The sequence below is a fragment of the Bombus huntii genome, chromosome 11 (assembly GCF_024542735.1).
Source record: "Bombus huntii isolate Logan2020A chromosome 11, iyBomHunt1.1, whole genome shotgun sequence".
In the NCBI taxonomy this organism is placed as follows: domain Eukaryota; kingdom Metazoa; phylum Arthropoda; class Insecta; order Hymenoptera; family Apidae; genus Bombus; species Bombus huntii.
The window spans coordinates 11,751,057-11,767,537 of record NC_066248.1 but is presented as its reverse complement, the minus strand read 5'-3'; the positions used below and the strand labels follow the sequence as shown (position 1 = coordinate 11,767,537).

Sequence of the window (16,481 nt, the reverse complement as noted above, 5' to 3'; positions counted from 1 at the left end):
GTTACGTAAGCTGGATCAAAGAATTCGACAGTAATCTAAAGAATCCAAAAACCTAAGAGTAGTCTAAGCATATCTCATAATGAATTGGTTCAGCGTAGATCCAAAGATCCAGAGGTGGTCCATAACATATCTTTCAATTTTAGACTAACTTTAGAAGAGATTCAAAGATCCAAGTTATCCACAACGTTTCTCATAACTCTACACAGATCTAGAATGGATCTAAGAATTCAGAAATTATCCAAACTACGCTTCACAGTTCTAAGCTAAATTCAAGAATCCAGGTAGAACTGGTACAGGTGGAGCCTAAGATCGGACACTACAATTATGAAGTAATTCAAGATAACTCTCAGAGTCTCGGTGTTTATAATTTACAGTTATACCGTAGTAGATCTTGCAGCAGCCTTAGAGTTCTACGAACACAGGATATTTTAGGAGTTTTGCGATCCTGGGTCAGGGATGCCATTGGTTCATGGCCTTCGGGAGGACTGGGGGCGAATCCTATAATCGCAGGGTCACAGAGTTCATAGTCCTGTGACCTTGGTAAAATTCAAGGCGTGTCCCTTCATTTCGGAGTCAGGGATTCGGTGTTCCACGATCTTAAAGTAGTCCAGGATGATTCTTACGATATCACGATCAAAAGTTTCCAGTACACGCGTTTGTAGTTAATAGGACAAACCACGTGTCATAAAGTACGAGTTCATGCGACCCTAAAGATCATCCGCTATGAAATTCGTGTCATTTTATAGGATGTATGTTGGTACCTCGCAAAAGGATACATTTAATGTAATGAACTTTCCTATACATATTCACCCCAGTGCTTCCTATCTGATATGTGTTAATAAAAAAATGTTTCCGAGTACAAAATGTAGGATATCTCGTGTATTATAAGATAAATATTATCCTGGTAGGTCACCCTATTGTAAAAATATAAACTGTAAATGGACAAAATTTGAAGGATAAAGAATACTGGGGGAAGTGTGCGGGCATTATCGATATTCGAAGGACAGTGGTGTTACCTCAGTGCGCATTATGTGGGTTACTAGTCCAAGGTCTAACTTCGTTCGTGTCCTGGAACATAAGCTCGTTTGTATGCTGGGTAATTTACCCGAACTTCCGGTGACCTATATCATTCGCGTATATCTATCTTATCCTCAGATAAAAGTTACGAATACGCAATTTTATATCACTTTTTCATAAAAGTACGATAATGATTTTGATACGCATCTGTATATGCTCTTATAGTTTTAATCATTTATCACTTCCCGTATCTCTTCAAGTAGTACGTCCCTTTGTTTATCTGCGATGCTGGCTACGTTTTATATTTTGATTATTTCTTATTATCAACACACACAGATAATAAACGTAGTTTAAAATATTTCAATAATTATCACGCCTTTCTCTCCTTCGCTTAGATCTATCAGTAATTTCACCGTGATGCTTATGCTAGTATTACAAGTTTCGAAAAACTTTCTCCTTCGAAACGAATGAGAGTTGTAGATGAAGAGATACTAAAAAAGGAAGGGAACGAAAATTGAAGAATTACATTAAGGATTCAGTGCCAAAGCGGTCGAATCGACTCGATCGATTTCCCACAGATCTACTGTCGTTTCTGCAGAAGGAAGTTGTTCCAGAACGTGCCTTCGCACCCTACGACGTCTGTCGATACGTTATTCAATTCCACAATATCGGATTTCTCTTCTCAGTCTGCAGTCAGGCTACAACGGCAACTGCAGTTGCAGTATCTAACAACGATGCAGTTCTATCGAGGTGTCCTTCCGCTCTTTTTCCCCGCGTTTCTACATTTAGATATTTGACAAGCCAAGCAGTGTACAAAAATATTTGCAGAATCATATTCTGCCAATCTAAATTGTGAAGAACATTAACGATCAACGATACAACAGCTTGGACGATGTTACAACAAACTTGTAGTTCTCGTAAACTCACTCGAGCAAGATGTGTCTTGGTATATCTGCATTTTAATCAGGTTGAACTATTTAATAAAGGCAAATGTATTTCTCGCTCAATGTTACTTTGCTTATTAAAAATTATAATGCGTGAGTGATTGTGGATTATAAAAGCGACATACGTGGCTGTACATTCACGATAAGAGGCTCGCCTAATTTGTGACTCTGTTGCCTTGCAGTCTGCATCCATTATTAATTCTGTACGTAATAGTGGGAGTTTCTCCATGTATCTCATACAAACGATGAGCTTGTGTCTGTAGTCAAATTAAAATTCATGTACATGTAGAATATATCCTTGAATGCAATTTCGGGTATCAGTGTAAACCTCGATGTGAACAATAGCGTTAAATATTGAAACGATCTAAGGATATTTCACTAACCGTCAGACATATTATAAAATATTGATGAAACTGAGACTTCTGAATCGTAAAAATGGTAAATTAATGAGCATTATTCGCAAAGCTACAAGTAACACGTAATTGTCCTTAATCACTCTATGAACTGATTCTATCGCTTACATATTATCTGTCTTCAATCTTTAGACTATAGTAATGTAATCACACGATGAATATTTAAGAAAAAATTAAACTTATGAAATTTAAGTGATTTGTTAATTCCGATCTGAAATAGTTGGAAAAGTGTAAACCATTTTCATGAAACAGAGCGTTGATATATGTCTACGTATTCAAGTTGTTAATTAAAGGTAAATACTTTACTATCTTGATTACGCAGCGTTATATTTTAACATGTAATTTTTAAAGTTATAGTCAGAAGTGATAAAAGCGATTATCGTATTACAGCGAAGGCTGTTCAATTTTTACGACAGGAACATGATATATGTGGATTTTATATTTCAAAGGATTGTAACATATTGCGTATCTGGTATTTTAATAATTTTTTCTTCTGTTCTACTCACACTTTTGTACTCGTTCACAGATGCAAACATGTTAGATTAAGAATTTACACGTTTAAGATCCGGTTAAATTATACGTTCTCTTGCATGATTAAACAAACGTTAATATAATTCATTCCTCGTAATTACATAGCTCAGAGTATCCTTGAATCTTCATAAAAAAAAATAAGTACAAAATTTATATTTTAAAATTGCAACACACCGATACGAAAACAGATAATAAAAATGAATCAAAGGGAAATTAATTTCACAAAATAAACTGACCAAATCGTACGAAGAATTCAAATCATGCTTGCGTATCTTACGTATGTAGGAATGTGACGATAGTTGTACGGAAAGATCCGACTCAAGGTTACCATAGCCTTGAACATGGAATCGAATAGCCGATACATCGCGTCGGTCCAGAGATGCTTCGAAGGATAAAAAATCCAGTCGTTGAAATGGATTTTCAAGAAGAGAAAAAAAAAACGAACGTGACTAGAACGAATTGCGAAATAGAGGGAGAAAGAGAAGAAGAGAGAGAAGGCGTGAGAAGCAGATAATATCGAACGTCAACTTGCAATGGATTGTTACAATCTAACGGAGCTTTTTGCATAACGTGACGCGATACACGATATCTCGAGATCGACAAACGTACAGAGTTAAGCAGCGATAGCTGTTTGAAATATGTATTTCCCAGATGAACGCTATATTTCATCAACTTCGCAGAACCACTCTTCGACGTAATGACGTGCGAAATTAAAACTGATTAAAATAAATAAAATCGATTCCATATCTCTTGTCACCGTAATCGCGAAATGCAACATATTTATAAATACATACGTCGTAAAAAAAAGAATATATCTCGCGTGAATGACCCGATTTTCAGAAGTGGATTAATTATTAAGAATCGCATATTAAATTTAAAAAAACCGAATCCGCTTATCACGTGACAAGTACTTATTTAAATCGCGCTATCCATTTCATTTTATAAATTAAAAAGTGCATCATTAAAGTTCTTTACTGTACGCGTCGTTTAACTTATACCGCGTAAAAGGTACCAAGAAACAAATACTATTAACCATCTATTCACGCCCGCTTTTTTATGAAGACTTCATAAATTTAGCAATAATCTTGCTACGTCAGGCTCGAGATACATAAAACCGGGCGAACGCATACACACGTGATTGCGAGAAGGAATACCGGTGAGTTCAGTTTTAATACACATACCCGCGTCGTTATTTTCTTTACATAAAATTTTATGAAACCTTTTCACACAGTAAGGATTCGCTATGCAAAAAGAAACGAATGATGTCGACTCTCATGGCAGCGAGGATCTTTTTAAAAATGTATTAAGGATGCAGCGCACAGTTGTTAGACATTATGGTCTTTCAAGATCAGGTTATCTCATTTTTTCAACCCTTTAATATGCATGTCTGCAATAAAACAGAGATGTGTATCGGTAAATTTTATTCAGGACACGCCCACAACTTGTTCTATCTATGATGCATTATTGCGATAATTTTTCTTCGCCTACGTTCTCATGACGTGTATCATTGCGCATCAACACCGTAAGAACAGGTACGATACTGCTTATATGAAGAGCTATCCGTCATTGTTACTTGTTTCACGTTCTTCAAACGAATAAAATGAATAAACTACACGTTCGCTGTTAGATCGTCATTTTATCTTAAACAGGAAATCCATCGCAGTTATTTAGAATTTAGTAATAATGTTTTTCGATATTTAATATTGAAAATTGAACGGTTTGAATGGGGATCTCCCATCAGAATTCTGAACGAAGGCATAATATTCGGTGATACGATAAGGTGTTACGGGATAAAAACAAAATATTAGGAAGTATATACAGTAAGGAATTATTTTAATGCGACGAAGATTTAAAAAAAGATGTAACCTATACCGCATCGTACTTGAACCGGGATCGACGATTTTCGATTAAATAAAGTTGAAGTGGAGTGTAAAATCCATCGTCCATAAATAGTTTATATCTTGCTTATAATCTCGTTATATTTTCCACAACGTTTTACGTAGAATGAAAGATGTCGAACGAGTTCTGTTTAAATTAAACCGCGGATAATTAATGTTTCCCTTCCGAACACTCATATAATGTCAACTCACTGTTTTTTGTCCGCTCTATCAGTGTATACGTGCAATATGACGGTGATTAAACAAAACCATTCATTAACAGAAGCCATTAAGAGGAAGTCGATATCATCACGATGTACGTGAATCATAGTATACATTTAAAAAAGTGATGGAAATTATTTGTATTTACGATCCTTTACACAGTAAAAATACGAATGTCGACTTTGTAGAAATTGAGTTAACGTCTCTTACGGTACAATCGAGTTATTTTCTTTGAGGTATAATATACATCGAATAAAGCTGCTGTACTTTCGACCAATCGCGGAGACGTAAATTCCCGTTACAATTATAACAATCGACACCACGAGTTGATCGATCCCCTGATTTCCGTTAAGATAATAGGGGTGATTCAGTTAGTATAACACTGTGATTTACAGGGTTATAAGGTTTTTATTTCCGACACTTAAGTTACACTGTTGAGTAGGTATAAATCGTAGATGACAACTTGTCGCACGAAGATAAGATAGATATGCACAATAGAACAAGGCTCTTATAGTTGAATGTAGTATGTTAGTGGACGTAGCACTAGAGGATACTTAGGATAATAGAGGAAGTGAATGTTCGGTAATCCCGAGAACCGACTTAGATAGTTGATGTGAGTTAGATTCCTCTAGCTTTGTATAATAAGTAAAGTTGACTTTTCGTGCTTAGATTTAGACTTTGTAGAATAAGTAGTTGACTTTTCTAGCGGTGTAGAAGAAGTAGTTGACTGATTGTATGAGTATCTGTATGAGTATCGTATTAATAGGGAAGTGTGTTCTCATAGTATTACGGAAGAAAGCTCGGTGTGGGTGTTCCCTTTGAATTAAGAACGTGGATTCGTTGCTCACACTTTTCGTGAGTAGAGTGAGGGCAACGATCTGCGATGTCCATTGGTTTAGGTCAATGTTAACGAGTGACGAGAGGGGATGGAACCTCCTACCAATGTTACTAGTTGACGTCATTGTTTAATGGAAAAACCCGGGTTTTCCGTTAGTTAAACATTCGCCTTTTGCATTAAGTCTCTAACTGTTTTCTCCGTAATTAGTACGAACGCATAATAAACCTAAGGACTGTTCCATCCACAAACCGATAACACTTACAGGAACAACAATTCCTTCAAAGTTAATAGGATTTAGTCATGAATGCCAAGACAACCGGAAAACTACAAGCCTAAGTTTATGGTGGGTCCTTAGGTTTATTGGGGGTTTGAATAGCGGTGCAGATCCTTGGCGGCCAGGTAACTAGTGACGTCGTGCGGACCGTTTCACGCGACGTAACAGCTGCAACCTTCGTTTCCTTTTTTAACTCCTCGAAGCGAATTGTTTTATCATCGTATTATCGTTGAAATTTTTTGTGTACGGTTCGTCTACATTCAGGTATAAACTAAGTTCCTTTATTCCCAGAATCGAATCGTAAAAGGAGAAACTAGATGGACAAGCGTGACGGAATTGGTAAACCAGAAATTCCGTGAGACGTCAGATGGCACTTAAAGCGATATGACTAATCTATGTAGTTAATAATATCCATGTAAAATGAACAAATATACAACTACCGATGATCGTAATTCGTATGAAATTTCCTCCTTACATGTGTACCTATATTAATGGTCATCTGTTAACAATCATTAATATTGATCGTCATGTATTGGTATTCAAACGTACAAAGTACAAAATAAACGTTTCGGGATTTTCTCCATCAAAGATAGTATAGAGATAGCATTAATGCTTCGATCTCACTGTTCGGAAATAGTGCCTAAACTATCAAAGTTCTTAGAACAATTTGTATCTGCAATCGAATGTATGCATCTATAACACCCAGGTTGAGAATGCAATGAGACGAATCGCCAATGTACCAGCCTCTGGAACTATGTTTCATTCAAATAGAGGTTATCGATAACAATCAAGTTGACTTATCCTTGATAAACTAGCGAGCACTTGTGGTGACTATTGAAGTCTTACGAAACTGCAACCTGTATATGATTACGAATGGTCATTTGTTTCTTTTTCAACACGGCTATAAACGTCTCAACATCTTGGCGAATTTATTAACGAAACACAAAACTGACTAGTTTTTCGTCTGAAAAGTATTCATTTCAGGGATAAGTTTTATTCGTGTCCTTATTTTATATTTAGAGTGTCGTATAAGTAGTTCAATTAGATACTGGAATTTTCTACAAGTAATTAAATTTTTTCCTCGTAAATCCCCATATACTTTTGTTTATGTAAAAAGCTATTTCAACAGAAAATAAAAATAAATAAACTCGAATAGCAAGTAGAGGAAAATTCTTAGTACGATGTAGGAACTTTAATATCAAATTCTCAGGAAAAATAAATTAAATTAAGCAGGAAAGTGTTTCATAATCTTTATATGCATACTACCATATTGATAAATTACAATTAATTATGTAATATATTTCCCCTTTATGGATTACATTCTCCTTCTACAGGTTACTACGCGTAATTACGACAATGCGACAAATTACGAATCAATCAGCATTTAGAGGTGTATTATATGCTTTATGTCGTTTACATAAAAATTTAATCTGGTTGAGTCACTTCCATTAAGATTGAATATATAAATCTCATTTTCTAATTTTTCTGATGTATTATAGTATGAGTATTTACAACTCTGAGATGTATTAAGAAAGGTCTGCTACGTCCTAAAATACTCTTAATTATTTACATATTCGAGAACGGATTGCCTAACACTAAATTCAACCTTTGCTTACTTTCTCCTCTCCTTTTTTAGAAGTTCCAATCTTAGATTAAGCAACAGAGAATAGTCAACGAAAGTACCAAAGTATAAGATTCGATTGCAAGAAACCACATGGTTATATAGGATACCTTCAAGGCAATTGAGAGTAATCTTTATTTAACGATGACATATAACTTTCTCGACGACATGATATTGAACTTTAGTCACCTAGAGAAGGAACAGTTCCCGCCAGAAGACCCATTCTTTAAGTACTTGGCCTTCGAAGAGCACCACGATCGCGAGTTGGCAGCAGGAAAAGGATCAACGTAACGAGCAAAAACGGGGAACCCACGATAAAAATCAAGAGAACTGCAAACCTGTTCGCCTATGTTCCTTATCCACCCCCACCCAAAGAGTTGTTTTAGTTAAGCACGAGCAAGAATATATACTTCTTCGTAGATCGTGCGGAGAAATTGTACATTCCGGACGTACGCGTCGTTTCCTGCATCGTTATCCAACCGGCGTTAACAGAATAAAACATGTTATTCGATTTTTTGGTAGTTCTATTTAACTTTATTTTGTTCGTCACCATGGTCAACTGTAATTTGGATTTACAACTGTTACACGTGGTAAATAATCATTTCGTTATCGAAAGATTTTGCAATCGTTTTATGATTTTACAACCGTATGCAAATAGTTGTGATCTTTCAAACGGATATAACCTCTTTTCCTAGATAACTTGAAGTGAAAGTGTATAGTCATTTATCTAGTAATGTGTAAAATAGTCGGTGATTATTTTGAATTATTATTAGTGTAAAGTAATTTTAAATTAATGCCAAAATGTGTTTTTTAAGGTGTTTCGACACGGTGATAAGGTACCACAGCGGGAATATCAAAACTATCCTAACGATCCTTATCGCGACTACTCGTACCATCCAATGGGTGATGGAGATTTAACGAACGTAAGTAAAAAATTTATGTAATAATTAATAGTCAATAATGGAATAATTAAAAGTCAATGTATATTATCTATAACATAGTTCACAACTATAAATATCGATTATGATCTTATCCTTATACATTTCAATATAATCACATCTGGTAGATCTTTATAACCTAGATACGAATCTAAATCTCATATACCATGTCAATACTAAGGTGTGGTTTAATAAAGTATTTTGCGAGTTCCAAGAAATCCTTGGAAGTACGATCAAAGAATTTTGTCTTTGCAAGTGGTTATTCAAAACTTTGGACGAACTCGAGACATTCTTCTCGCGTGTAATTTCATACTACATATTTTTCTACCATAGTAAGATGTAAAAATATTTGATTTTTAATCTTCTCAATTTTTTAATGGCGCACAGTAACTGTAAGATCACGTTTTCTAAAACGTCTCTTCCAACGTTTCAACGTTATTTCCACAAGACAGTGATAAAGAAAGTAATCATTATCTATTACGAAACAATTACGAAGTCATTAACGACACATACCGGCAAACACAAACGATAATTGTTTCGTGAAACTATGTATACAGCGAGGCAAGCTGCGAGAATACAGGATTGGGACGATGCTCCGTGAACGTTACGATCAATATTTCGGGCCAGATTACTGGCCAGAGAAGATCTATGCCCAATCGACTCATATTCCAAGAACTCAGTTGTCTCTGGAGCTAGTTCTAGCTGGATTATTCCCACCCTCGGAGAAGCAAACCTGGAATCCGAATCTACCTTGGATTCCGGTATTCTCGTTCTTCGAGCCTTATGAGACTGACAATCTTCTATTTCCGCATCATTGCCCCAGGTAATTCTTTTCGTGTCTATCTTTATTATGAGATGCGAATTACTCGTGAAAAATAGGATCGTAAGAACACCTGACAGCTCTTGATATTTCAGTATAATTATGTATCTTTATCGTTTGTGACTCAAGATACAGAGAAGAATACAGTAAATTTCTGCGACAAAGCAAAGCGCGGGATTTAATGAGCAAGTATAAACCTATAATGAATTATTTGACCCAGAGGACCGGGAAGGCCATCAACACGACATCCGCTGTTACTTATCTTTATAATTTGTTAAAAGAACAGGTGACGTTACTTTCATACTGTACATGTATTGAATATAGATTTTTGAAACGATTAGATAGTTGAAAAACATTGATTTGCAGGCATCTCAAAACCTGACTCTGCCAGAATGGACCAAATCAGTTTATCCTACTCCGATGAAGGAGATAATCGCGTTAGACTTTAGACTCAGATCATACACAAGAACGCTGAAGCGTTTGAATGGAGGTACAAGGATACTAATTTTTTTACGTGGAACATTGTTAATATCACGCGAAAGATACGTTAATCACTCTTGTACTTCCTTTTTACAGGTTTGTTAATACGTAAAATGGTAGAAGATATTAAGACATACAAAGCGGGCAAATTAGAACCGTACGATAGAAAAGCATTCCTTTTCTCAGCGCACGAAATGAACGTCGCTGCAGTTGCGAGAGCTTTGGAATTGGACGAACCCATTGTTCCTGCATACGGTGCTACTCTCATTCTGGAAACGCTACGCGATAAGAAAGGGAATTATTACGTTCGGGTAAATATTTCGTCCATAAAATACGGAATGTTACATTAAAAATGTATTTATTAATAATTACTTTTATTACTTCGTTGCTAGGTTTTACACTGGACTGGAGTTTCCGAGCAGCTTATGATCGAAACGATTCCTGGTTGCACAGAACTATGTCCCTTAGAAAACTTTTTTGCCATCGTAAAGGATGTGTTACCAAGCGACGATGAATATCATTGTCACCCTACTGAGAATATAAAAATGTCAAGCAATAGCGAACAAGTATATACCTCAGGCTCGAGTTTAGCTGTAGGAAAAACCTGGTATTACGTAATATCTTCTTTGTTCCTTACTATTTCAATTCTACGTAATGCTATCGTTAATGTTTATCATTAATTTTACGAAGGTAGATCAAGGATTGCAATAATATTGTTAGCGTTTGGAAAATGTTGATATGATGTTTTGCGTCTTTGAATTGAGATAGCTAGTAAAAGTACTTGAATACTGCTAAGAGAGATTTATGTTTGTATTAGTAGATTCTTTTAATATCAGTATCATAAGATGTTGCTATTAGAATAGTAATACTTATATGTAGATGCTCCATAAAGTATTAAATTAAACAATTGCAATATTGTTGTAATCTCTAGTCAAGATTATTAACACTACAATCATATAGATATCTTTTCCTTCTTCATTAAGGTGTATTAAAAATTCTTGTTTATGTTATTTGTATATAGCTATATATAAATATGTTGGAGTCAGGTTGGCATTTTGGGGTGTTCTATGAACCTTTACTTACTTTACCGTCGCGGATGTAGCTAATATTTATCAGTACGAATGTGGACACTACAAGAGGCTATGAATAATGGCAATAGGATGTTCGAGATGATGGTGACAACGAATTCAGGTTCGATAACGAATCCACGGTCCACGGGATGACCAGTATCAGCGTAACTCACTCGGCAATTCGTCCAACGACTAATCCAGATGAAACTGCCCTTATATACTCCTGTCCCCGCTTCTCGGGTCAATCCTTGTGTTTTTAAGGAGAGTCATAAAATCATTCCGTACCTCTGTCAGGTACGCGGCCCTCCCGTGACCGTGGCTACGTCTGGTGACCCGTTATGTCACCTTAAACCTGAACCCATCGTCGTAAAGCCAGGTTGGAACATTAAAAGTTATTTTCCTTATTTTTATTGCTTAAACATAAAAATCTTGACTATGGTAATGGGGGGGTTTTCCCCGGCATTCCCGACGGAAAATCCCACTGTCCTTCCATCTCCGACAAATATAAAACATTTAAAATTATATAGATACTTGAACATACATGAATGTCGGTAGTGTGTACTATTTGAAAATCAAAGTATTATATTTTAGAAAAAATACGTTTGATTCTCTAAAACGGTACATGTATAGATTAAAAATACAGTCCAAGCAGATCACAGCAGTGCCAATATTCCCGTAAGTGAATAAAGAAGAGTGTTTGGCAGACACGAAATGAGAGCAGATTCGATTTGCAAGTTGACGACTTGATTCTCCTATTTTCATCCAGGTTAAAAGTTCAAAAACCTTTATTTAACCTAGAGTAGATCTAGCGAAATATTTATCAGTTTAGATTGACATTTTCCGTGACTGTGATAATGTAATAATGATAGTGGAAATACAAGTTCTCGTTATTAGCATAAAGTGCAATTGATGAACGCTAAAATTAATAAAAAGTACATTTCCTATTTTTTGACACTAGTTTTTCACGCTCAAATCAAAATGATAAATAATTTTTATCGATGATACAATCTACTGTATTTTTACAACAAATTTGCGGTTCCAATTATGTTAAATATGTTTATCTTTTTCGAGACAACATAGAGATAATAATACTGCCTTGATTTACATTTGAATCGAAATCAATCAATATATACCTCAATTGTTACAAATGCTTTGAGTGTATCTAAACGCATAATTCCGCAGAAGAGTCACTGGCTCATACAGTACACGTTGTACAATTCAGCTCAAACAGTAATACGCTTCAAGTGTCCTGTGTATTAATTTACATAAAACAATCGGCACATGTATTCTTGTGATGCAATGTTCGCCGGTAAACTGAATCGCTCAAGCACACATAGCGAATGACTTTTTAACGAGTGGTGTTGCTTTGATTAATCTTTCGCATTAAGATTAAAACTAGCCTCGAAGTCTCACGAAGAGGCGCAGAATGGATAAAATTGAGCTTACGATCGTTATACGAGAAATAAATTTTTCGTTAATACATATAATTAAATCAAAATTTAAAAATATTTCTATCAGAATCTTATGGTAACTTTGAACTATTATATTATTATATATTAAAAAAAATTTATCATATACTACATTCAAGCATTTATACTCTCAATAATATATTGGAAATGGTTAAGATATTGACACAGTTTTATTAACGGAAATTTTTGAATTACTGATAAACAAAAAGCGAGTCTGAATGATCGATGCACATGCAACTGCAATATAGTAATACCTGTACGCCTTCTTGCGAAAGCTCTACAGTGACTAAGAAATATTTCGACGTTCAACAGCACGAACTAGCTTGCAAATGGATTGAAACGCTGCAAATACTCTGCAGCTTTGTTGAAGGCGCGCTGAAGCATTATTTGTTCTCTCATATTTATTACTAAAAACATATCCTGGATAATTGATAGAATTCATATTTCATTCCTTATCAATACTTCCCATTTCAATTGTGTATTAGACTCTCCTAATCGTTACAAGGATCATTAAATTCTCATTACAGCAAAAAATTAACATTCATCTTATTTCAGCAAACGATAAATGGCTATAGGATATTACGTGTAGGTGTAGTAAACAAGATACTTGATAATAGTTTTAAAATTACTAGTCACCGTCATTATCTTATTTTGCATATTTTCATCAGAAATACGTAAGCGTAAAGAACCGTACCAAACCAAAAAATTCGAGGTGATCCTTTACCGTAACTTTCATTGGAGTTAAGTTGGGATTGGGTTGTGTGAAGATATTCTACACAGTTGAATATTTTATACATGAAATCTTACAGATGTAATCTATAGGAATTAATCGCGAACGATTGAAGGAAAATCACACAGAGTTCAACGATGCATATAATTTTGCATAAAAACAAATTTATGATAATTACAGGCAAGGCAAAACGTGTGAGAATTCTTGGACGATATCGCAAATAGTGACTTCTCAAGGCTAGGATTTCCCAATAAGCATGTAACTATTTAAAAGACAAACGAAGATAACCGCGGTTGACGCGTCAGTATCTTGAAGAAATTCCCGAACTGCATTGCGTAAATTGCGACCTTCCATATCATCATAGTGTCATTTATCCGATATCGTTGTAATTTCTTGAGAGCATTAAATCATACCTTTTTTAATAGAATAAGATCTTCATTAGAATATAACCTACATACCCGCAAAATTCTATAACAAAATTTTTCTTTTATGTATTATAACTTATTTCTCTAGATTTCGCAATGGATTCGTCCTTGCACTATGAAGGTAGATGATAATTCTATGACTTAAAGCGCAAGTATGACCATTTTAATGTAACGAAATAAAGAAAAAAATAACCAAAAACACTTTTGACACCATTCCTTTATAGAAGAACGATCACTGTTTCCTTCGGACAAATGGCGAAATATTTCTCGCGTTAAGAATAAGGTGAAATCAAGTGCTGTGTGGGTACAAGAAAAGAAGAATGTAGACAATCATTGGAAAGAATGCTGCAGGAAGAGCATTGTTCAAGCTTTATGATGTGTACATAATCGCACGCGTACATTTTTACAACTTTTCTTAACGTTTACTTCAATTATACGTAGGAATGCGATTTTTCTTACGCGCAAGAACTACTTACACGACGATTGCGTCACGCGCAACCTTCAATTCTTTTTAATTGTTTTCTAATCTTCATTCTCGATATAATGAATTTATTCTGAGACGCAAATATATTAAAAATTTAAATAATGAATAAATGCTATTTTAAACATAAATTGATCTTCACATTAATATATAAAAAGAATCTTTTATTTAAAAAGATATTTCAGATTAAAGAATATAATATGGGCCAAACACTTTTTCGAGCAAAATGTGATTCGTCTATCCGCAATCGATTTGAGTAGGTTACTGACCGAACTTTTGTTTGGTAGCCTAAATGGTAAAACCGCGTCCGTGGGATGCATACAAGTGCATTATCAACACCAACAGTAACTACATTAAACTAGCAAATGCATTTTGTGTGTCTAAGTGAAATAGCTTGTCGTTGTTAATTTATGGCTGGGCCTCATATCATGTAGAAAACCTACCACAAAAATCAATCTACCATCAAAAATGAGGATTATATTTTCATAAATATATCATCAATTTCTCATCGATATTCCTCCATGATCTTTGTGCTATATGTGAATCGACCTGCCACTAAAATGTCGAATCGATTACAGCTGTCTCATCACTGTAATTAACTCGACGTTGCTTAAGGTGCGCTTCGACCGTGCATCAACGCCACAGAAGCGTGGATAATTTGCGGAGCGTAAATTGGAACGTACGATGGCGATGTCAGCGATGCCTATTTCAGTTATAAATATCTTGGAATGAATCGTGATGCGTTTCCGGAAGGTAAATGAGAATAGATAAAAGGATATTCTTTCAAATTAATAATTGTAAGAAGAAGTCACGAGAGCGTAAAATAAATCAAACAATCGAAAGATTTCGGTCGAAACGCCAATAGCGGTTTTTTCTAATTAAATTCGAAAAGAAACAAGATTTTCTTAAGTTGCCCAATAGCGTTTGCGCTTTCGAATTTTCCATTCATTGAATATCCGTGCGAGGTTTCGTATCTATTTGAAATAATCTGACTCGAGCGCCGCGTAAAGATTGCGTAAATGTGAGTCACTTTCAGATGTTCAAAGTATTATGACACATTTTATATAACGTGTTCACGTATAAACTGTACATAGTTAATACAAACATGGTATGTCATATACATATGTATACGTGTTTAAGAGACAAGATTGGAAATGACCATCGGCGAGCGAGATTCGAATAATGTAACACGACACATACATACGTGAAGTAAATATAGAAAGAAAATCCTTACCCATTTTTACTACACTAACATCATCGAACGATTCTGTAGTTTCTCCGCAACTTCTCGAATGTATTCTACTTTTCATCCAGGTTTTCCGTTTTTCTTTGTACTCAAATGAATGATGACAATACATCAACTTAAAAATTGGCTATAAATAGTGAATTCAATATCACATTATTTTCTTTTCTTCACGTTTTCACGTTTCTCCTTAACCAACAAATTAAGATTACGATTTATGTTTATGTGTATCACTACATTTAATACTAGATACAATCAAGAATCAATTCTCAATTCTGTGACTCGATGCTTTGTTTACTTCAAAAGTGTACTTCCGTAGATAAAAAATGAAGATTGTAATTTCACTAGACACTCGGTACAAATTTTACAACCGTTACACGATAAACTATGAGTATACAATGTTAGCTGTCACAAAAAAATATAGCCACTTAGCAATATACCGGATAACTACAAGCATGCACATGTTGCCAGGTTGAATCTGCTGTCACGCCTTGAGCTTCTCCGATGCATCGTGAGCAGGTGCCAGGTAAGGGGTTAGAAAAGTCGGTGCCCTCGGCATAGGTTCTTCTTCAAGCAATTGTATTCACACATGTCTCTCAAGTGCTTTTCGTGTTGTCAAAACGAACGATACTTTAGTTATCGTGTACCGTTTCATTATACAAAACAGAACAAAATTTATATAACATCATGAAATAAAATTGCTCGTTAATAATACAAACATGTATATACATGTATATGAAGAATAAACAATTATCTGCTATTGAAATCAAATCATGATTATGTATCGATTATTTTTGCATACAATATAATTATGTAATAATCTTCTATTTATACACTCCAATAGGATTACGATGATGATGTATTAAATTTTTCGTTTGAAATTTACAACCTCCATTGTGCAGCACAATAGAAGATTCGAATACGATTGTTTAAACATACTTATTATCGTAAAGTGTTTCGCTTGTTGTGTGCCGTGTCCATCTTTTTCTTATTCGACCGACTTGTTTCACTTTTAAGTTATTACTTCTCACACGTGTATCGGCGATAAAAGTAACCGCTAATACTACCGCCAATTTTCAAATTTCACC

General features: G+C 35.0%; 2 protein-coding genes across 3 annotated transcripts in view; one reads left to right on the top strand and one right to left on the bottom strand.

Annotated features, from left to right (window-relative positions):
- Positions 1 to 15,870, bottom strand: part of LOC126871111 (serine-rich adhesin for platelets) — a 135,146-nt gene extending 119,276 nt beyond the window's left edge. For both annotated transcript variants that reach the window (XM_050629547.1, XM_050629551.1), the window contains exon 1: positions 15,385 to 15,870. The gene's annotated coding sequence lies outside the window, so the exon portion shown is untranslated. The remainder of the gene's footprint in view (positions 1 to 15,384) is intronic.
- LOC126871114 (venom acid phosphatase Acph-1-like) lies at positions 7,945 to 11,028 on the top strand. Its single transcript, XM_050629557.1, has 7 exons — positions 7,945 to 8,327; positions 8,553 to 8,660; positions 9,233 to 9,498; positions 9,625 to 9,781; positions 9,862 to 9,985; positions 10,072 to 10,286; positions 10,368 to 11,028. Exons 1-7 carry the CDS (start codon positions 8,238 to 8,240, stop codon positions 10,653 to 10,655), a joined length of 1,248 nt encoding a protein of 415 aa, XP_050485514.1. The 5' UTR covers positions 7,945 to 8,237; the 3' UTR covers positions 10,656 to 11,028.
- Positions 15,871 to 16,481: the final 611 nt, after the last annotated feature.